The 21,505-nt window shown below is 55.2% G+C and overlaps 1 protein-coding gene across 1 annotated transcript; it reads right to left on the reverse strand.

Annotated features, from left to right (window-relative positions):
* Positions 1 to 5: 5 nt before the first annotated feature.
* LONP1 (lon peptidase 1, mitochondrial) lies at positions 6 to 21,382 on the reverse strand. The gene is made up of 18 exons (XM_028519632.2): positions 20,908 to 21,382; positions 17,392 to 17,480; positions 16,646 to 16,765; positions 14,697 to 14,925; positions 12,994 to 13,055; positions 12,424 to 12,553; positions 11,461 to 11,544; positions 10,268 to 10,488; positions 8,906 to 9,044; positions 7,984 to 8,162; positions 5,555 to 5,642; positions 5,060 to 5,182; positions 4,862 to 4,978; positions 3,267 to 3,407; positions 2,737 to 2,902; positions 1,480 to 1,694; positions 1,222 to 1,386; positions 6 to 379 (listed from the first exon to the last, which is right to left on the reverse strand). Exons 1-18 carry the CDS (start codon positions 21,352 to 21,354, stop codon positions 203 to 205), a joined length of 2,892 nt encoding a protein of 963 aa, XP_028375433.1. The 5' UTR covers positions 21,355 to 21,382; the 3' UTR covers positions 6 to 202.
* Positions 21,383 to 21,505: the final 123 nt, after the last annotated feature.

A 21,505-nucleotide genomic window follows, 5' to 3' on the forward strand; every position in this document is an offset into this window, starting at 1 on the left:
AGCAGTACTAGAAATAGTCTTTAATCACTGTTAAATAGTTCATATGCCATCGGATTCCATGATTAAATCATAATTGAGATCCTTGGGTTCCACGCCACTTCTGAGCCTCCAGACAGCTTGACTGCCTGGGGCCCTCCCCCTCCGGCGCAGTTCCAGCTCAGGATGGGCCGGCCTGGAAGCAGGGGCAGTGCCTAGGCCACCATTACCGCTCCACAGCCAGGGCCTCTGCCTGCTCCTCGGGGAAGGCGATGTCAAAGATCTGGCGGTAGTGGTTCACAAAGTGAACCTCCAGGCCTTCTGTGATGAAAGCTGCAAGGTCATAGAAGTCCTTCTTGTTTTCCGCTGGCAGGATGATGCACGTCACTCCAGCACGCTTGGCCTGGGGTATAGGGGACCATAGGTCAGTCCAGGAAAGTGCAGTAGCCACTGTGCTCCAGGAGGGTGCAGGCTTGGTTGGGACCCTGTTCACAGCGGCCCTCGGCCAGGCTGCCCCCTCATAGATGAGGGCATCTAGGCCCAAGGAAACTGCACTGGCTGCTGCTGCAGAGTTCTGTCCCCTCAGCCCACTGTGCATGGCTCTGCCCTGCCCCCCTGGTCCAACTCAATTACAGCACCTATTGCTTTACCCTTTCAGAGCTGAAATAAGACATGATTTTTTTAAATGTACCTAACATTTAACATTTTTCTGGTTTAGTGACCATCCTGCCCAGTCTGTACAGTAGTCAGGGCAGTGGAGGCTCAGGAGACGTGGTGCTCCCATAGAAGCTGGACATGTGGGGATGAGGGGCCTGCCCAGGGCAGACAGGTTCCCCTCATCCACCAGAGCCCCCCCAACCTACACAACCCCCATGAGGCTCTGGCATTTTCTGTACCCATGGATCTCAGTGCCAGACTAAGTGGGCAATGAGGAAGCTATAGACCCCAGTTCTACCCTCAAGGGCCCCACAGAGCCCCACTGAGTTGTTCAGATGGGGGCTCTTTCTATGGAAAGACCTAGAACATTCCCAAGTCTTGAAAGGGCTGAGAGCCATTGTGGAGGGAGCCATCTGGAACACTTCAACACGGGCTCAGGCCACCTAGCTCTGGGTCCAAATCCCACACCTGCTTTCAAGTTGGCCACCACCCTTGTTTGTGGTGTGAACACTGCCGTATCTGTCACGTGGCTGCGTGGTGTGTGCAAACTTGTGCAGGAGCATGTTGTGGGGGGTGGGCAGCACTCACCGCAATGGTCTTCTCCTTGATGCCGCCCACTGGCAGGATCTTGCCTGTGAGGGAGACCTCTCCCGTCATGGCCAGGTTCTGCCGCACTGGCCTGTCCATGGCCAGTGAGAGCAGGGCTGTGACGATGGTGCAGCCAGCACTGGGGCCATCCTTGGGAGTGGCGCCCTGGTGGTGGGGAGACCGGGTGGGTGGTGAGCAGGTCTGATGCAAGGATGCCCTTTCAAGGTGCGCACTTGCAGGGGAGTGGGGGCTGCTCACCTCAGGCACGTGCAAATGGATGTGTGAAGTCACCAGGTACTCGTTGGTGGGGTCCTGCTGCATCAGGAAGGCCCTGGCGAAGGTATAGGCAATTCGGGCACTCTCCTTCATCACCTCCCCCAGCTGGCCTGTCACCTCCAGGCTCCCATCCTTGTCTGCCTTACTGTCCTCTCGAGGCCGCCTTGGGGACGTCTCAACAAACAGCGTGGAGCCCCCTGGAAGACACCAGTGTGTAGGGCCCATGAGCCACGGAACAGCTTGGACTCCCAGGAGAGCCCCTCTCCTCGATGCTGGGCCACCTCAGGGAGTGCCCCTCCATTCTGCCTGCAACTCTTAAAGATTTGGGAGCAAAAGGAAATATCAGTTTGGTGCATTCATTAGTAGATTCTTGTATGTGCCCTCACTGGGTTTCAAACCCGCAACCTTGGTGTATCAGGGTGACGCTCTAACCAACTGAGCCACCCAGCCAAGGCTCTGCAACCTACCTTGCCCAACCCTCAGCTCAGCACCTTTTCTCATTCAAACGTCAGTGCCCATCCCACCTAAAGGAACCAAAGACAGGTGGGAACCAAAGACAGCCACTGTGCCCTGGCTCCATGTCATGTACCTCCAACACAGCCTGCCAGCGCCAGACAAATTCTGACACAATGGCTTTTTTTTTTTTAAGACTTTATTTTTAGAGAGGAAAGGGAGGGAGGGAGAGAGAGAGAAACATCCATGTGCAGTTGCTGGGGGTTATGGCCTGCAACCCAGCCATGTAGCTTGGCTGGGAATCGAACCTGCAACACTTTGATTCACAGCCCTAGCTCAATCCACTGAGCTACACCAGCCAGGGCACAATAGCTTTAAATGCAGCCCAAGTGAGCAAACTGCCATCCACAGCCCATTTCCTTTACAGACCACATAAAACTACTCCCAATGCCTGCCAGCCACTGACAGAACCAACTCGGGGCTGTAAGACCCCGAATCCCCAGGCTGAGCAATGTCACCTACACACAAAAGTGCCCCTAACCCCTTCCCCTGCTGGGTGGCATCCTCGGGTCTCATGCTGTGAGGGACTCTCCCACACCAAGCCTGTCAAAGCATCACCTACATAAAGCTCATGGAGTACACCTGCCACCTTGCAGTCCCACCTCTCCAACAGCCCCACTTCCCTTGGCCTCAGCCAGCCAGCCAGAAGGGTGTTCAGAGCAACGAGCTAAAGGCTTAGGTACAGACTCTTCCCAGAGGACCAAGGAGGGAACGTGCAGCACTCACCCATGGCAGTCCAGGCCAGCCCCATGACCACGCCAGGCGGTGTCACATCATACATGCGCTCCACAGTGAACACTGGCTTCCCCACAAAGTCCTGCAGGTTCTCAGGTGTCACCTCCACCGACTTGGCCTCACCACTGACAATCTTGTAGGCGGACTTCCTTAAGACCTGCAGCAGGTGCAGGGGTTAATGGGCAGCCTGGCCGCAGGCCCCCCCACCCCATCCCACCACCACCTCCGTCTGCTCTGCTTTAATTTTTAAATTGTGTAAAATGCACATGACATAAAGTACCATCTAACCACTTCGAAGCATGCAGCTCATACACTTGTGCAGCCACCCCCATAGTCCACCTGTAGAAATTCCTCAGCTTCTGAAACTGAAACGTGGTCCCCATCACACACTAACTCCCCAGCCACTGGCACCCACCATTCTGCTTGTGTGTCTGCGAGTCTGACTCCTGGGGACCTCACATGACTGGGACCCGACACCATCTGTCCTGTGTGTGGCTCACTTCAGTCACATCTGGGCTCACCTTCTCCACCTGCTTCTGCAGGTTGCGCACACCACTCTCCCGGCAGTACTGCTTGATGAGGAGGGTCAGCACTTCGGAAGACAGTTTGGCCTTGCTCTCATCCAGGCCACATAGGGCACGGGCTTGAGGCACCAGGTACCGCTGGCAGGGAAGAGAGCTGTCAGGAACCTCCCGGGACCCACCCCACCCGTGGGCTCCAGGGCTCACAACCCAACCACAGATCTCTGGCTGGTAAAGACAGCACCAAGGTGGGCCCAGGGCCTGCCTTCACAGAGCTCTGGTCCCTGGGGAAGTTGGTGTCATCCAATGTACACAGAGTATCAGGGCAGGCTGAAGGATGTCACCTGATGGGTGAGGAGCCAGCAAGGCTTGGAGGGATGGTGGCAGAGTATCTGGACAGAGCCCAGGGGGTGCCAGGACCCTGAAAAACCTACTGACCCCCAGCCAGCCAACCCTGCTCCTGCTACATCCTCTGCCCAGGTCCAATTCCTGTGCTCCCTTCAGATATCATCTTAGATGCTGCTTCCTGCAGGAAAACCTCCCTGATCCCTGGGCTCCCCCAACGTGCAGACCAAGAGCATGCATGTCAGGTTATGTGGCTGCTGCCCTGAGCAAACACGGAGCAGTCAGAGGCCTGCAGTCACCCCCTTTCCAACACAACACCTGATGGACAGCAGTCACTGGATGGACAGCCTGAGTTCCAAATGGGGGACAGAGCTGAATGGCACTGGAATTGGCCCTGGAGGCTCTAGGGGTCCTCATATCTGTCCTGTCATCCCTTCAGGGGTTTGAAGGCAGTCCTCCACTCAGGTGAGTCATCATGAATGGAGGACAGATGTGGCGGGGAGTTCCAGCACGCCTGCCATCGCCTCAGCTACGAGCTCCTTGCCCCTCCTGCCCCCTGGGCCCCAAGGGCTGGGGCTCTGTGCCCATCTCAAGGCTGCAAAGGCATCGAGAGGGAGAAACCCCTTTCAGAAGAAAAACACCTTGATGGAAAGAAGACTCCCCTCTGTGCCGCACCCTGTGGCCATTTTGGGGCGGTCTGCAAGGTGTATCCTTCAAACTAAACCAGTAAATAGCAACTTACCTGCTCTCCTGAGCTCTGTGAGCTGTTCTAGCAAACTACCAAACCTGAGGAGGGGGAATAAGAACCTCCATTTATAGCCAGAGAGAGAGGTCAGGACTTTCAAGGGGCGCCTGCAGCTGGGGCAGTTCTACGGCGTGAGCCCTGAACCTGTGAGGTGTGCTGCTCACGCTGAGTATGCCACCGTCTCATGGAATGGAGGGCACCCAGCCAGAGAGCTGGCTGGTGTGGGGAAGCACCCTGCACTAGTGTCAGAAGTGTGACATTAGTTTACAACAGGCCTCACGTTCCTTTTGGCCACACCTCACAGTACCTACACCGCAGAGGGTGACATATTCATCCTCTGTCTCCTCCTGGAATGGGAGCTCCAAGAGCAGTCACCGCGGACTGTACCCCTAATTCTGACTAAGTGCCCAACACTCAGCAGGCACTGACATTCCATGAGCCTGAGCCACAGTGCAGCACCCCCTTCCTAAGGCTTGAATGGATGGGGGGCCTGGCCTGGCCTCACCTCTGCAATGGCGAGCTTCTCCTGGGCCACGTAGCCTGACACGTTGATCATCTCCATCCGGTCCCTCAGTGGCTCCGGGATGGTCTCAGTGATGTTGGCCGTGCAGATGAACAGCACCTGGAGGACGCAGTGGTGAGGTGCTGAGGGACCGGCCCCCTGCCTCTCCCGACCCGGTCAGCCCCCAGGCAGGTCACGCACCTTGGATAAGTCCACGGGCACATCCAGGTAGTGGTCTAGGAAGTTGGCATTCTGCTCAGGGTCCAGCAACTCAAGTAGCGCTGACGAGGGGTCCCCCTGGTAACCCCGGCCAATCTTATCCACCTACAGGGGCATCAGAAGGTGAGTGATGTCGCACCTTGTCCTGCTCCTTGCACCTGTTCACCATACACTGGGTGGGGGGCCTGGGGGGGCCCAGACCCCGCCAGCATGGGGAGCCTTGAGAAAGGAGAGGAGGGGTGTCCTCACAGTATGGTAGAGGGCAGACATGGGGCCCCTCAGGAAAGGAGGGGTGACAGTGTCATGAGATGGCCTGTGCAGTAAGGTCTCCCACAGCGACTCAGGGACCATAGGTTTTGTTTGAACTGAGTCTGCCTGGTTGGGGCTGCCAGGAGCTCTGGACTAGGAAGGCCCAACGACCGCGTCTGACCTCAGGGAAGCCCAGCCACAGCTCAGCCCTCCTGGGCCCGGACAAACCTCGTCTATCAGGATCAGGGGATTCTCTGTCTTGGTCTTCTTCAGGCACTGGATGATCTTTCCCGGCATGGCACCCACATACGTCCGCCTGGGGAAGAGGGCACAGCTGGGCAGTCAGCACCTCATCCACCGGGGGCTGACCACACGAGCCCTCCCAGGCCCAGTGTCCTCAGAGATTCAGGACCTCAGTGTGCCATGTGCCCTCCGGGGAAGAATGATGGCCACTTCCAGCCACGCTGATCTGCAGAGCACTTGGTCACACCGACCTTCCCCGCCAGCTCAGATTCAGGGGAGGGGAGAGACTCATAGCCAGGTCTAACTCAGACCCGTCCCGAGTCAGCAACTGACATCCAGCGAAACCCAACAGAACAACAAGGGCCAAGAGCAGCCAGGCAATGGCAGCAGGAACATCCCCAACGCCTGGGTTCTGAGGGACAGCAGGCAGGGCCCATCGGACCTGGGGGTCACTGGGCAGGGTGTGCCCCAGCTGGCCCTTTCTTTCAATCCACTTGCTCTTCCCCAGCTCGGCTGCAGACACCTGGCATTTGCAGGGGGCAAACCAGACACAAGTCCTGTGCTTCTGAGCTAAGGCCCTGCAGGGCAGACCATACACCAGGTAAAAGAGGATTCATGAGGTTCAAAAACTGATGCATGTGCTATAAAGAAAACAGCAGGGATGAAAAACTCCAAAGACACTTGCTGGGGGGCCAGCATTTCAAAGTGAGGATAAGCAATGTCTTAGGGAGAGGCCCCGAGCAAAGGAAGTAAGGAGGCAAGCTGTGTGGATATTTGGAGAAAGGGGATTTTCTAAGTAGAAGGAATGGCCCATACAAAGGTCCTGGGGCAGGACCAGGCCTGGAGTGTTGAAGAAACAGTGAGGAGGCCTGTGTGGCTAGAACAGTGAGGTTGAGAGAAGGGGGTGAGGGCAGCAAGGGCACAGGGACAAGTCGTTCAGGGCCGTGTGAGCAGAGGGGAGAACGTGTCCTTTTACCCCAAGGGAGGCAGGGGCCCTAGAGGGCTGTGGGCTAAGGAGGGCCTGGCAGGTTTCAATATGGTAACAGTGGTCAGTTGGTTCCCCATCCTGGTCCTTAGTTTGGAATGCCCCAGACCAAAGCCAGCACGTAGCACCTGCCTGCCCGTCCCTCCAGGCCCTCTCCCCAACGACTCCCCCAATGTCACAGGGTGCCTGCACTTGTTCAGAGACTCGGCCAGGGCCTCTTCTCACCCTGGGGACTGGTCCTTGCCCGTAGCTCCTGGGCAATCCCTGAACAGGGATCCAGGGCTCTGCCTTCCCTCGTGTCCCTCCCCAACCTTCATCCTCCTGCTCACCCAGCTCAGAGGCCAGCACTGAGCCAAGAACCTCCCCAGTTGCCCGTACCCCTCCACCCTCAAAGCAGGGCCCCTGGGGACCCCTGCACCATCCCAGTCAGAGGCCTCCCACGACCCTATACCCAATGCTGTGTGGGCCCCTCCCTGACCCCTCCTGAGCTCACACCAGGCTCTGGGCCAAGAGACTGTCCACCTCCCTGGAGGCTGGACACAGTGAGGAGCAGCGGGGGCCACACCCAAGTGGGTGATCCCGCCCTGCCCAGCAGGCAGCCAAAAGTAACCATTTGTAGAGACAACAGAAATGTACTTTTAACAGGGACTCAAATCTTCCTTGAACACTAGTTTGCCAGAGCTTCGGGGGCAGGTGGAAGGTCGTGCGCTCAGGGACCAGGGAGTCTGGGAAATGCTACGGGTGGTCCGTGGAGATCACACGTCTTTCGGTCTTGAGGCAGAAGCACCAAGCACAGTGTGTGACAGCACCACCCTCTCCATTCCACCTCCTTTGACGCTGTGGGAAACGGAGGACAGACCCTTGTGTCTCAAGGAGTCTGCACTTTCTAAGAACCTCCGTGGAGGCCAGTGTAGTAGGAAGCCCCAGGAGAACACAGTATCCTGAATGTCCCACTACCGGTGCTGGGCATGGGGCCAGGAGGCTTTAGGATCCTGGACACACAAGATACCGGCCCTGCTCTGGGTGTGATGAGGGAGGAAAGAATCAAGACTGCGCTTGGGCATCACACAATGCAGGCTGTCCCATTCTCACTGGGGCGGCCACGTTGCTCTCACTTTAGGTCACGGTCACTAGTCAGACAACCCAGGCAAACGACAGGTGCCAGCCCTGGACTCTGGCAGGAGTGCGGGGAGTCAGTGGTGGGACACACTGAAACTGCTGACAGGCCCTCCCCGAGCGAAAGGCTGGGATTCTGATCCACTGTTGTTTGAGCACCTGGGTTCAGCTGGACCTGAAGTCAGATCAATGCCTGAACTTTTCAGTCACTCCAGTGGGAGTGGATTCACTACTTACCAACCAAATCACCCCAACAAAGGTAGGGACAGACCCAGGAGGCTGGGGCGAGCCAGGCAAGGATGGCTGGGCCTACCTGTGCCCCTTGATCTCAGCCACATCGGTCATGCCCCCGACACTGAAGCGGAAGTACTCGCGGTTCAGGGCTCGGGCAATGGAACGGGCGATGCTGGTCTTGCCCACACCAGGGGGGCCGTAGAAACAGAGGATCTTGCCCTGGGTCGAGCCTCGGAGCTGGCTGACGGCGATGAACTCCTACAGGCAGAGGCTCCCGTAAGACTGCAGTCACTGCCACCTTTCTGCAGAGCAAAGGCTGTGCCTGATGTGAGCCTGGCCACCTTCTCGCACCTTTTAGGTTTCTGGGGACTGGGAGAAGGGACAAGCCCTGTCCTGGAGGGACCAAGATGACTGCAGCTGTCATCTGTCACAGCCCATGGCACCAACAGGACAGGGAGGTACCAGGAGAACATGGGCACCTGACAATCAACTAAGGTGACCAGGGCACAGGCCCATCGGCCAGCTCCCTCCCTCAGCAGGCCCTTTTCTTCCACACCCTGATCACCATGGCCTCTTCTCCCCCCACCCCCATTTGGCCACTCCCCACTGTCCTCAGCCACACCCATTTCACTCCTTTGTAAATCTTGGAACCTCTGAGGCAGATCAGGCCAACTCAGGAAGCCCCTGACATCTGAGCCAATGTAACACCTCTGGCTGGGGCACCCCTCGCTTCGAGCCATCCATGCCCCAAGTACACGCACTCACCAGGGCTCCCCTCTGGAGCTCCCCTACAGGGCAGGGCACGGGGAATCCTGGGCCCCAGGCCCTGAGGAGTCCGCCCACCACCCACTCACATGCAAATCCAGACCATGCCTCTCAGCACCTGCCCTGGGAGCAATGGCTAAGTGCCTGGGATGTGGACTGTGGTGCCCAGCATACGGCTGGGCCAGACTATGCCCAGGACACCCAGGGCCTACAAGACGAGGTCCAGGCGGTCTCACCAGGATGCGCTTCTTGACGTCCTCCATCCCATAGTGGTCCTCCTCCAGCACTGCCTGGGCCCGGGCCAGGTCCAGGTTCTCATCGCTGTACTTGCCCCATGGGATGGATGTCAGCCAGTCCAGGTAGTTGCGGGTGACGCTGCCGCAGGACAGACCAGAGTGGTGAGTAGGGCCTAATGAGACACCTGACCCCGGCTATGGTGCCCTGTAAGCCCAAAGCACGAACTACACAAGGACACCTTGGCTGGCAGGCTATTACCATGCTGGAAAGCCATCTCGGCATGGGCCACACCTGGGAAGTGGCCTGGTTCCTGGCACAAGTGGGGACTGGTCAGGGTACAACACTATAGGAGAAGCTGGGGTTCAAACAGGGGAGACAGCCTGAGTCAGGGCGAGTGGGGAGAGTGAAGCCTGGATGGTGGCAGGTGGCACTACCAAGACAGTGTGACCCCTGGGCTGGAAGCTGGGTGCCAGGGACAGCAGCCTCCTGGGTCCAGGAGAGGCCCCTCACAAGGGCCCTTGTGAGAGAGGCTGTAAGATCAGTCCATGCTGTGTTAAGGCTCTCGTTTACAACACTGGAGACAGCAGCATAAAAAGCTCGTTCACTAAGGAAGAAAACCTGGGCGTCTCTAGAACAGAGGCTCCCGTGTCTCCCACGGTCCTGTGGGGGAAGAGCCCAGCCCTCTCCAGCCAGTCTGAGCCAGGACAGGGGCTGGCCCAGCAGGAACTCAGGGCCCAGTGTCCGGGTTCTCCCTTCAGAGGGGCTGTTCCAGGACCTGGGCAGCCCATAAACGGCCCAGGGGCAACACCCAAGCCCTGCAGTCTGACGCCACAGACAGGGCCAGGAGAGTCCCATAGGCCCTGAGCTCCTCGGCCCAAACGCCAGGCAGTCATCCAGACTCACAGCTCCCATGTGAGGGACAAGGACCGCTGGGCAAGGCTGAGACCCCAGCAAAACGCACACACTTCCCGGCTGCCTCTCAATGCAACATGAGGGCAGCTGGGGCATAGAAGCCAGGGGAAGAGGACAGCCTTGGGGTGATGGCTCAGGGACTGCTGGCACCGGCTGGAAGCAGTGGCTTAGAGCCATACATCCCTGGGTTCAAATCCCTGTCCCCACCTCCACCCACCCTGTCACTAACTTAACTTCCCTTGGCCCTGATTTCTCTGTCTGTGAAACAGGGACCACAAAGGCAGGCCCACACAGGGTGAGAGAAGGGCTGGCGCACACCACGTGCTATTTAACACAGGAAACACCCACACGCTCTTGGCTTTCGGTTGGCATCTGGACCCTGCCAGGTCACAAGCTTTCCTGATGGCCAGATGTGAGAGAGACTGGCACCACTGCCCCCAGGTGCTTACTTGAACTCTGAGGAGTGGTTATCTAGCAGGCCCAGCTTGCTCAGCTCCTCGTCCACAACGTCCATGACATGCTTGGGCACCACGAGCTCTTTCAGCCGCTCACGAAACTTCTCCTCAATGGCGTCCTTGTCCTCCTTCTCCAGGCCCAGCTCCTTCTTGATGATCTTCAGCTGCTCTTGCAGGAGGTACTTGCGGTGTGTCTGCTTGATCTTCTCTTCCACCTGCAAGGCCGAGAAGCTGCCGTCAGACCAGAAAACACACAGGGTGTCCACGGGCTAACCAGGGATGGTGGGGCTGCTGCTTCCTCAGGACTCAGAAAAAGAAGCGCAGTGCACGCAGCCGTCAGTTCCTTCCATCTTTAACCAAACTATCCCTCAGTGTGGGCCTTGAAATAAGTAATGATAATGAAAGAATTCGCTTTTCCATCCTGAGTGATGGGGGACACTCAGCTCAATGCCAGCACGTTTCACGCACGTCTGACAGCAGCACAGCAGGACACAGACCTGAGCCCTGCATAGGCACTGGTGCCGGCCTAGGGATCCGCTGTGCTTACCTGCAAGTTGTCACGTATTAGTAACGTGTCACAGGCTTTCCAATTAAAGATGCAACATGAAATCTGTTTCTGGAGTGAAACCTGAGCCCTGGCTGGGTGGCTCAGTGGACTGAGCAACAGCCTGTGAACCAAAGGGTCTCCAGTTCGATTCCCAGTCAGGGCACATGCCTGGGCTGTAGGCCAGCCCCCAGTGGGGAGCACACGAGAGGCAACCACACATTGATGTTTCTCTCCCTCTTTCTCCTGCTCTTTCCATCTCTAAAGATAAATACAATCTTTTAAAAAATCTAATTAAAAAATTGAGGCACATCTGGAATACGACATGACTTTCAAGTGATGATGATCCAGGCAGTCCATGGATTTGCCCAAAATTGGGAGGTGAGCTTCCAACAGTTGAGTCTTGGCAAACAGCTTTGCAACCTTTCCCAGGCTGGTTCCCAATTTCGACTGTTTTCCCAGGACTCTAAAGCAGAAGAACGCTCCTCCTTGAAGGAGGATGGTCAGATGGAGACCAACCTCTCTGGGCTCAGGTGCTGGGATCAGTTTTAAGTTTTAACTTAATGACTTTCACAGGTCAAGTGCACAGAGCCTTCAGAGCACAGGTGCCTTCCCAGCCCAGGGCTGCCACCGCCCCACTTACCTCCCGCCCCAGGCGCTGCTGCAACTTGCTCAGCTCAAACTCCTTCTTGAGGAGGGACAGAGCCTTATACAGCCGCTTGGGAATCTGCCAAAAAAGGGAAGACATGAGCAGACTATCGGAAGCCAGTGTCCAGCCCTGGCCAGGTAGCTCCTCAGTTGATTAGAGCATCTTTGTGATATGCCAAGGTTGCAGGTTCAGTCCCAGTCAGGGCACATATAAGAATCAATCAATGAACGCTGACCAGTAGTATGGCTAAGTTGGTTAGGCATTGTCCTGCAAGGTGAAAGGTCGCCGGTTTAGGGCACATACAAGAATATGACTGATGTTTCTCACATTGATGTTTCTCTCCCTTTCTTTCTCCCTCCCTTCCCACCTCTCTAAAAATAAATAAAATCTAAAAAAAAAATCAACCAACAAATACATTAGTAAGTGGAACAACAAATTAATGTTTGTTCTCTCTCCCTGTCCCTCTATTGTTCTAAAATTGGGGGGGGGGGAAGGGAGATGATGAAGTCGACGTCCACCTGTGCTGGGATGGAGGGCTGGGAGGGAGACGGGCACTCTGCAAGCTGTTGCTGGAGGAAGTCCAAACTGGGACAGACCGCCACCACACCTTGTTAGAAAGAGGCACACACTCCATTCCAACAAGCTCAGTTCTGGGAACACCACCTACAGGTAAACTCCAGCAGGTCTACAAACTGTGTGGATCAGAATGTTCATACAGGCATCGTCGCAATAGCAAAGAATGGCAACAACCCAAACATGCCACCCACTACACGGTGGGCACCACCTGATGGAGCACTATGCAGGCGCTAAAAAGAACGAGGGAGCCGAATGTGGACTGAAGGACATGTTCACGTGGCATCACCTCACAACGGAGCTGAGGACTCTAGCCAGGCTGGGAAGCAGCCCAGCGTGCAGAGCAGGGCCAGCACCGTGCACCTGTGGACAGGCCGTACTCACATTGGTCTCCTCCAGGACATCCTGCAGCTCATGGGACTCAGCTCCGGTCAGCGCAGCACCCATGTCACTCAGGTAGATGGGGTTGTCCACCACCCTCTGGCCTGCCTGCATCATCTGCAGCACGGACTCTCTGGAAGGGACAGAGGGGTGTTTTCATGAGGCATGAAGACCATGGCAGCAGCTGCAACTTCACTCCTCCTAGCAGCACCGAGAGCCAGCACGGCTCTGGGCCTCACCAGCTCCAGTGCCAGTGGGGTCCCCTGTCCAAGAGTCATGACACTAACAGCCCTGCACCCAGATGCAAGCCCCCTCCAGCAGCTATGTGTTAACCCCTGCTGAGATTTCCCCCTTCACCCCAGCTGGCAACAGAGCCTTCATGCCAAACCCAGGACCTTGTTAGCAGGCAAAGAACCTGGGCCAGGTAAACTGCTCCAACCCCAGGGCCTCCCTGTTAGGAAGAAAGAGGCTCCACCTGCATAGGACTGGGCCCTGGCCCTCAAATTCCTGCCTCCCCAAGGCACCACAAAGAGCCCACCCTGGCCTAGGAAGGGCTGGCCACGGGACACTGACCTGTAGAGTGGGTTCAAGGCAATGATGTCCCGGATGGTCTTCACAATCTCGGCGGTCAGGGCCTGGCAAGTGAGAAGGCTGCCATCAGCCACTGGGTCTGCTGCAGCCCCAGGGAGCCCCTCCCGACTGGCCCTGGCCACAGACAGCCTCAGAGGCCCAAAGCAGAGCCTGAATTCACCAGTCATGGCAACACAAGACCAAGCAGGCAAAAACTAAGACCAACCCTGTCATCTCCTTACAGGGCTGACCTTAGAATGAGACATACTGGGGAGAAAAAAGGGGGAGGGAGCTTCTTTATTCCTTTATGCTAAGCACTATCCTCACAAGTGACACTTCTCAGCCTCAGCCCCCAAAACACCCAGGTTGTGACTTCTCTTGTCTGGGACCTGCCCGTGAGTGACCAGGGCTCTCATCCTTTCCCTCCTGGATCCTTGCCCCAGGCCCCTTTAGAGATGTGGGGCCCACGGCTACGGACACCACGGGGACTGCTTTCCTTCTTGCCTTCGTTCCCTGCCACAGTGAGGCTGGTCTCGCTCCCGGCAGAATCACCAGGCAGTTCATGACATACACACCCACACTCATTTGTTTCTAGAAGGCCACAGTTCCCAGCATACTGTGCTCCAATGAGGGGCACTAGTGGGCACGGTGCCAGCAGACACAATTGCCAGGGTTTTCCAGCACAATCACCCGGTCTCCAGCTACAGGGTTTGTCCCTGAATTACCGGAGTTGATCTTTGCGGGAGGAACCAAGAGAGCCAGCCGACAGTCCATGGCACTCACGTGAGCAAGGATGAGCACGCTGTCTCTCCAAGGTCCTCTATTCTCTTCTGCATACCATCTATGTGTTTGGCTTCCCCCAACTCCGAGATCCTCTTAGGAAATTCTGATGCTGTGCTGCCCAGTTTGGAAGCTACTAGCCACTGGCAGCTATTCACATTTAAATAAAATCAGAAGTTCTGTTCCTCAGTCGCACCAGCCATAGGTAAAGTGCTTAACAGCCAGAGACGGCTAACAGTGAAGAATTACAGACTTTCCCACCACCATGGCAAGTTCTCCCAAACAGCACTGCTCGGGAGGACCCACACAGCCTTGTGTACGGCTTGTACAGGTTAGTGGCAAATGCAACTAAGTCCCTTCTGGCACCCAAGGGAGACATCACCCATCATGGCACTCCTTCCCACAGAGCTCAGAAGCTGCCCCAGAATCCCTCTCAACACAGTGCCTCAGGGTTGGACCAAGGCTACTAGCTATGTCCCTACCCACTGGAGGCAGGCCACCCTGTCTAGAACCCGCACTAGGAGAACGGGTGGGAAGACAGTCCCACCACCACCTCGACAGCAGGCCCATCATGAGGAAGGCAGGTTAGCCTAGGTCTGGGGGCCAAGGGGGTGAGAGTGCATTTCTTTCCTGCCTCAGAGCCCAGAGTCCTGGTGAATGCGCCCTGTTTCCCCTCCTACATGCCCTAGGCTTGCGGGAAAGGCTGGAGGCACCCATCCAGACACCACAGGCTGGAGCTGGACCCGGGTTCAAACCCTACCTCCTTCAAGAGCAGCTAACAGCCGCAGTGGATTTCCTGTACCTTTCTCTCCCTGTTCCTCCCAGGGACTTTTGGGAGGAAAAGTATTGTGCACTCTAAAACAATTTGAGTTCTGCAACAGGCTAGACCCTTACTGAGCGGCATTTGCTCAGGAGCACTGACTTACCTTCACTTCTTCTGTGACCTGGAAGTCCTCATGGACGACGTTTTCCACTTCTACCATGAGCACCTCATTGGGGGCACCTGGGTTGGGCTCCACCACCTCCATCTGGCGCTTGGCACCTGGATCCTCCTCCGCCTCCTTCTTGCTCCGCTTGGGCTTCCGGCGTGGCTTCTGCTTGTTCTCGACCTCGGCCTCCTCCGGCTCCACCTCCAGCTGTCTGCTGATGTGGATCCTGAAGGCGAGAGCAAGGCAGAGGTGAAGCCGCTGAGGCTGGGAGGGCCCTGCCCTGGCAAGGTCCCCCAGTGCTGACAACTAAGGGTGCAGGCTGGGCCCAGACCACTTTCCCAGAACCCCAAGACCAGTGTCCCCTCTGCCCTTGGACTCCATTCCCATACCAATGCCCCACTGTCCCCCACAAACTGGATAAGGCAGTGGTAACCGGTTCTGGGGACCATCATGAGCTGGTGCCTTGGTAGAGGCCATCTCTGGGACTCTGCCTGCCCCCCTCACCCCAGAGCTCACCACAGAGCTGCTCCTTCGTGTTGTTCAGCCCTTGATGCAAGGGCACCTCCTCGGAGAGACCAGAGCCAAACCACGCGCACAGTTGCCACCCTGTCCATCTTCATTTCCTCCCCCTAAGCACCCACGACAGTGTAAACTCAGCTTGTGACCTGTTTTCATGTCCCTGGTGTCCTCCTCACTCCAGGGACGTCACCCAAGGCAGCCTCTCGCCTGTCTCTCCCCTCACACCGAGGGCCTGGCAGACAGCAGACCCCAGGTGTTACGTGACATGTTCTACCTCCCGGCTCTCCTCCGTCACACAGGTAACTAACAATGGTGCCTTCTTCAGAGGGAGGGCCTGACAGCCACTACAGATGCGGCCTTAGCGCCCAGCTGTCATCAGCAAGGGGTACAGAGAAAAGCAGCTCAGGCTTCGGTAGGTCCCAGGTAGGCCTGGCCTCAGGAGTCAGCAGGAGTCATTCTACCAGGCACCTCATAGGATGGCAGGGTAGTCAGTAGCCACCACTGCTTTTATCAATTCTGGTTGTACCTTATTCTGTTCCTCGGGCTCACGAGTCCTTCCAGGACACAGAGGTGCAGCCTCTTCCCCACAACCGACTCTCTCAGGAACAGACGAAGGGGTGTGGGGCTCTGCACACAGAAATCAGGGCCCAGTGCAGGCCCTTCCCCCTCGAGCTCTGGGGGTGCCGCCCAGCCGACATAAGAAAAAGGCTCTGTGAGAAAGGACGGAAGACTCTGGACTCGACAAACACTGTCACATCTCCAATGAGGGGCTTTCCAGAACATTCACTGCATGTTCACCCCATCCACAGCTTCTACTCTGAGATGTTTTCCATGTACATTTGGTCACAGGACCAGTGTGCCTTGGAACACATTCGGAAAGCCGCTTCGTTTTTCTACTGAGAGCTTCAACCCTGAGCTGAGCTTGCAGATTCCTCTTTATTTACCATGACAGTGCAAGGGCTTAAACTGGGCTTATGACACATGCAGCCTCTCGACTGATTTCTATCAGAGACTGAGGAGGAAACGCGACTGAGTGAAAAACGAGACTGCTAAGAACGACCACGCAGCCTGACCTGTGGGCAAACGCAGATTCGGGCACTTGGAGGAAAAGCAAGCCTGACTGAACAGCCGACACCCAGACGGGAGACAGGAGGCAACTTGCCACCTTGTTTTCGTGAGGCTTTTTTGAACAACGTGCATTAAAGAGACGACTCCTCGCTGACCACCACACTGCCACTTTGATAAGAGGACTCTGAGAAGGAGGTTCTGGGGATGACGTGTCTCAGCCCCCATCTCCAGCTCTGGCCTGGTTAGCTTACTGCAGTGACCAGGCCACCAGGCTGACAGAGAACTCGAGTCAGTGCGGGGACATGGGTGCGCTCAAAACTGCCACCCCGCCACCATCCCACCTGCAGGGGCCCCCAAACCTTCTGTGTCCCATGACGATCATGCGCAGCTTGTCCCCGAGGTCCTGCATCTCATGGATCTGGACAAATGTCCCCGTGTGGTAGACCTCGTCCAAGCTCTCAACTACGTCAGACTCATTCCTGAGGGAGAAAGACACCACAGACCATGGGAGGCACAGGCACTCTGATTCCCACAGGGCAGCTCAGGCCGGGGGGAGAAACAACAAACTCCCCTCCAGTCTGGACAGAAAACCAGATGCGACCACCTCACTCCCACAGGAGCTTTGGAGCCAGCTAAGGAACACCAGCGGGGACCCTGCACAGGTGAGCAGCTCCTGGCCGAGTTGTTGTGAGGTGGCCCAGATGGATTTTTTTTTCATTCCATGACAGACCCTGCTCAGGACACTCCGGCTCCTTCTAACTCAGAAGTGAAACATTGCTAACTGGCATCAAGGTGGATGTACCCAAAGCTGTGGTATCTGCCCATTTAGCTCTGTGCTAAAGCAGCCTTGCAAGTGTGTATGTTTTAACACCCAGGGTCCTTGAGATTAACATACCCCAACAACGAATGAAGCCCAGTGCTGCAAGCCAAGCCTTCATTCCAGACTAGAAAGTGCTGCTTGGTGCTTGGCCCAGCCCCCTATAGGCTTTGCTTGATTTCTTTCAGGTCAAGGGTCAGAGGCCCAGGCCAGTCTAGGGAGCAGGAGCGGTGGTAAGCTACACTGAGGGCAACTTCAGCAAAAGAGTGAAGGAAAAACTGCACTTACGTGTCATCTCTCTTTAGAAAGACACCGGCGTATGGCTGGGCAAGACGGACTTTCCTTCTCAGCAGCTCAACCAACTTCTTATTTTTAACCTGGCACAACAATGACCCCAAAGTGAAACGCAGGGCAGACTTCCTAGGTGACATTTTGACAGCAGCTCTAACATTTTTCTGTATTATTCTCTGGGAACATGCTAACCTGATCCAGGACACTAACCAACTTTGTCCAGGAACTCCTAAACCAAAAAACAAACAAAAGAGGGGGATTGGAGGGATTGAGAAAAAAAGAGAGAAAGAACTCATGGACACGGACAACAGCATGATGACTGCAGAGGTGGTGGTGACAGAGGGTACAGGGAGGATAAATGGTAATGAAAAAATAACAATAAACAAAAGAAAGACAGGTGTATGGAGAATACAGTGGTACAGAGTTAACCAGATCCATTCCTCAGTAGTTCTCCCACTTCCTAAAGAAAAACCAACCCCTGGCTGGCGTAGCTCAGTGGCTTGAGCGCGGGCTGTGAACCAAAGTGTCATAGGTTCAATTCCCAGTCAGGGCACATGCCTGGGTTGCAGGCAACAGCCCCCAGCAACCGCACATTGATGTCTGTCTGTCTGTCTGTCTCTCTCTTTCCCTCCCTTCCCTCTCTAAAAATAAATAAATAAAATCTTAAAAAAAGAAAAAACGTGTAAAAAAAAAAAAAAGAAAAGAAAAATCAAAGTAGACAAATGGCCAGAACCAAGAAATTAATTTAAGGTTCAATTTCAAGAGCTGTTTCATTGGCAATATATCTGAGCTTAAAAATTTGAAACATTCTGATTTCATCAATATAAGAATGAAACTAAATGTGTGTAATTCAACTGTGGCCCACCCACCCTACAGGCTGGTAAGATCCTCTAATTCTCACTGAGAGTATTTCCCAAGTGCACCTCTATCCTATTTATTGATCACTGAAACCCACAGGATCACAGCACATTGTCTTGGTGTCATTTCAGTGGAAGGTGAAGAGCTAATGATGTCTCCAAGGAAACAGATGATGAGGGTGGGTGGTGCACAGATGTCTTTAGGGGTCAGACAATTTCGTTCAAGCCTGTGTCAATTCCCACACCAGACTGTGACTAAACTATTGGCTCTCAAACTCTTAACGCACATCAGAATTACCCGGAGGACGTGAAACATGGCCAGACCCCACCCCTGCAGTTTCTGATGCAGGGCTAAAGAGTGCAGAGAATTCACATTCTAAACAAGGCCCCAGGGGATGCTGCTGGTCCAGGCACCATGTTGGAGAACCAGTGTTTTAACTTACCCCTAACAACAGCTATTAACCTCTGGTCTGGGAATTCCTGACACTATATATGCATTTTTCCCCAGGGGAAAGGGCCATGACAGCCATGGGGGGCGGGGGCGCATGGCTCAAAGAAAACTAAAAACCAACAGTCTGTACTCAGAGACCACTGACAAGCAGAGAACCTATTGGGGGATGTTGGCCCCATACAGTCAACTACAACATCCAGAGTAAACAGAGCTTGGTTAAAAAGTTCAGAAACATTTACTGGGTCCACAGAAGTTTTCCTCACTTTTTCCTCTGCTAACAGCTGACTACCACATCTCCAGCACCTCTCCTTCCTTTCGAGGGCCCCTTTTCATTATTTACAAGGTAAGAGCAATAGAACTAGTATCACATGCCAGTCTCGAGCTATCCACAGACACATTTAACCCTCCTGGCTAGCTCCAGGAGGGCACTCAGCATCTCTTAGAAGAATCATTACCTCTGCTTGGCACTAGGGACGGGCATCTGCACTTTGCTGGGCTGAGGGGACCACACCTGGTGAACAGTCCTGACCCCAGAGGCCAGGTAGGATAGAGAGGACTACTGAGGGTGGGGTCAAAGATGGAAGAGGTCTCCTGGGCAGGCTTCTGAAGTATCAGAGGAACCCCCACGTAGGAAAGGACAGACGCAGCTGCTTACTACTGAGGTGTACTAAGCACCAGGCACCATTCTAAATCATTTAGTTGGGACCTCTTTTATCTTCCACAACAGCTCTAAGAAAGAAAGTACTATTAGTATGTCCATTTCACAGATAAGAAAATGGAGGCCCAGAGCAACAGCCTGCCCAAGGTCACAGAGTTAGGGAGCCAGCCACAGGGTGTTATCCTGGGACCTGCTAATAACCACTACTCAACATCAAGGCAGGCCCTTGGAAGAGCAGCTCAAACATAATCAGTGGTGTGCAGAACAGGAGGGGGACCCTTCTGTCACCTCCCCATTGGCTGGCTGCTGTCCCTCTGTGTTGTCCTGTCCCTTTCCAAGGCATCTGTGCAATTTACTTAGCAGAAACTGGAGGGGGATGAGGCAGGCTGGAGGGTGAGTGGAGAGGTTGACTCACTGTATGACCTTGCTCAGTTAAAAGATAAACTTTCTCCTCATGGACTCAAGTTTCCACATCATTAAAAAAAAAAGGCGGGGTGGGGGGCAGGCATTTGGGTCCTTCCTACTCTAAAAACTAAAGCTCCTTGCACTCATGATGCTTTCTCTCTATTACATCACCCTAGTTCCCCACCCACCCCTCCCTTCAGGCTCTTAGTCTGAAAGGATCTCGTTTCCTGCCTCTTTCCAGAAGTTCCTTAGGCACAGGGACCATGTTTGACATGTTTGCTGCTATATCCTCAGTGCCTGCTCCATGGAAGAAGGGTAAGAACACTCTGCTGAACGGAGAAAACCACAGCTGCACCCCTCTGAGAACATTCTCCTCTCACCTTCCTCCTCAGTCTCTGGTCCCATCCTTCTCTTGCTCTATTATTGCCCTCCAGCACATACCTTACTTAATAACCTTGTTTATCACTTCTCAAATCCCGCTAAAATGTGAACCCTAAAGGCAGGTATTTTTGTCTGTCTTACTCACTGTTGTATCCCCAACAGCTACAATGAAATTTGGCCCATGGAAAGTGGTCAAGAAATATTTAAGAAAGGAATGAATCCTCGACCCAAAGGGACCCTTAACTAGAATGGAGACCACCCTGGGAAGAGAGGGTTACAAAACATTTACCAATACCTGCAGAAAAGTAACTGGGCCTCAAAACGGTTGTTTCTTGCCCTGGCTGGTGTGGCTCAGTGGACTGAACATTCGCCTGCGAACCAAAGGGTCGCCAGCACAGGCCTGGGTTGTGGGCCAGGTCCCTGGTTGCGGGCGTGCAAAAGGAAACCAGTCTATGTCTCTCTCGCACATCGATGTTTCCCTTCCTCTCTTTCTCCCTCCCTTCCATCTCTCTAGAAGTAAATAAAGTCTTAAAAAAAAAACTGTTCTGTTTCTTCTCGGAGCCAGATTTCTATGGTTAGGACTCTAAGTGGGTTCAACTCCCCTTAAGGAGGAGGAATTTGGCTCCAGTTCACCAACCCAGTGGTGAGCAGAAAAGAATTCCAACTCCCGCCTTGGAGAAACTTCGTGTCTGAAAAACTTTCGAGAAACGAGGGTGCTTGCAGAGGTGGGGAAACGGAAGCAACGCGGGCGTTCTCATTACCTCAATAATCTTGATAAAGCGCGGGAATACGGGGTTGCGGGTGACAGCGATGAGTGGCAGGTGCGGGAACACGTCCGGGATGGTCATAGGCGTCAGCGCCGTTATGATGGGGCCTTCCCCGCCGCCCGAGGTGCCCCCCGCGCCCGCGGCGCCATCCTCCACGCCACCCTCAGGGGTATCCTCTCCGCCTGAGAATCCGCCGCCGCTGCCGTCGCTGCCGCTGCTGCCGCGGTTGTTCCCCTCCCAAAGACCCCGCCACTGGCCCGCAGCCGTAGGACTACGACCCCACAACGCCCAAAGAGAAGTGTCGCAGGCCCGCCAGGCTCTAGGCAGCCATGCTCCGACAGCAGCTGAGGCCCGACCCCCAGCAACGGCCAGCAGCGGCCGTCGCACAGCCCAACACCGCGCAGCTCTCCAAAGCCGCACGTAGCCTGTGCCCGCCGCCATAGCCCGGCCATCCTGGGGGCGCGCAGAGCTTGCGTCATTTCCGCTCACCGGACTGGTGTGCACGTGACTCGAAGCCGGCCTGAGTGCCTGCGGGGGCGTAGCTCGGAAAGCCTTGCGGAGGCGGGGCCTATGAGAGCACAGGTGCGCGTGG

The sequence above is a fragment of the Phyllostomus discolor genome, chromosome 8, assembly GCF_004126475.2.
Source record: "Phyllostomus discolor isolate MPI-MPIP mPhyDis1 chromosome 8, mPhyDis1.pri.v3, whole genome shotgun sequence".
NCBI classification, from domain to species: domain Eukaryota; kingdom Metazoa; phylum Chordata; class Mammalia; order Chiroptera; family Phyllostomidae; genus Phyllostomus; species Phyllostomus discolor.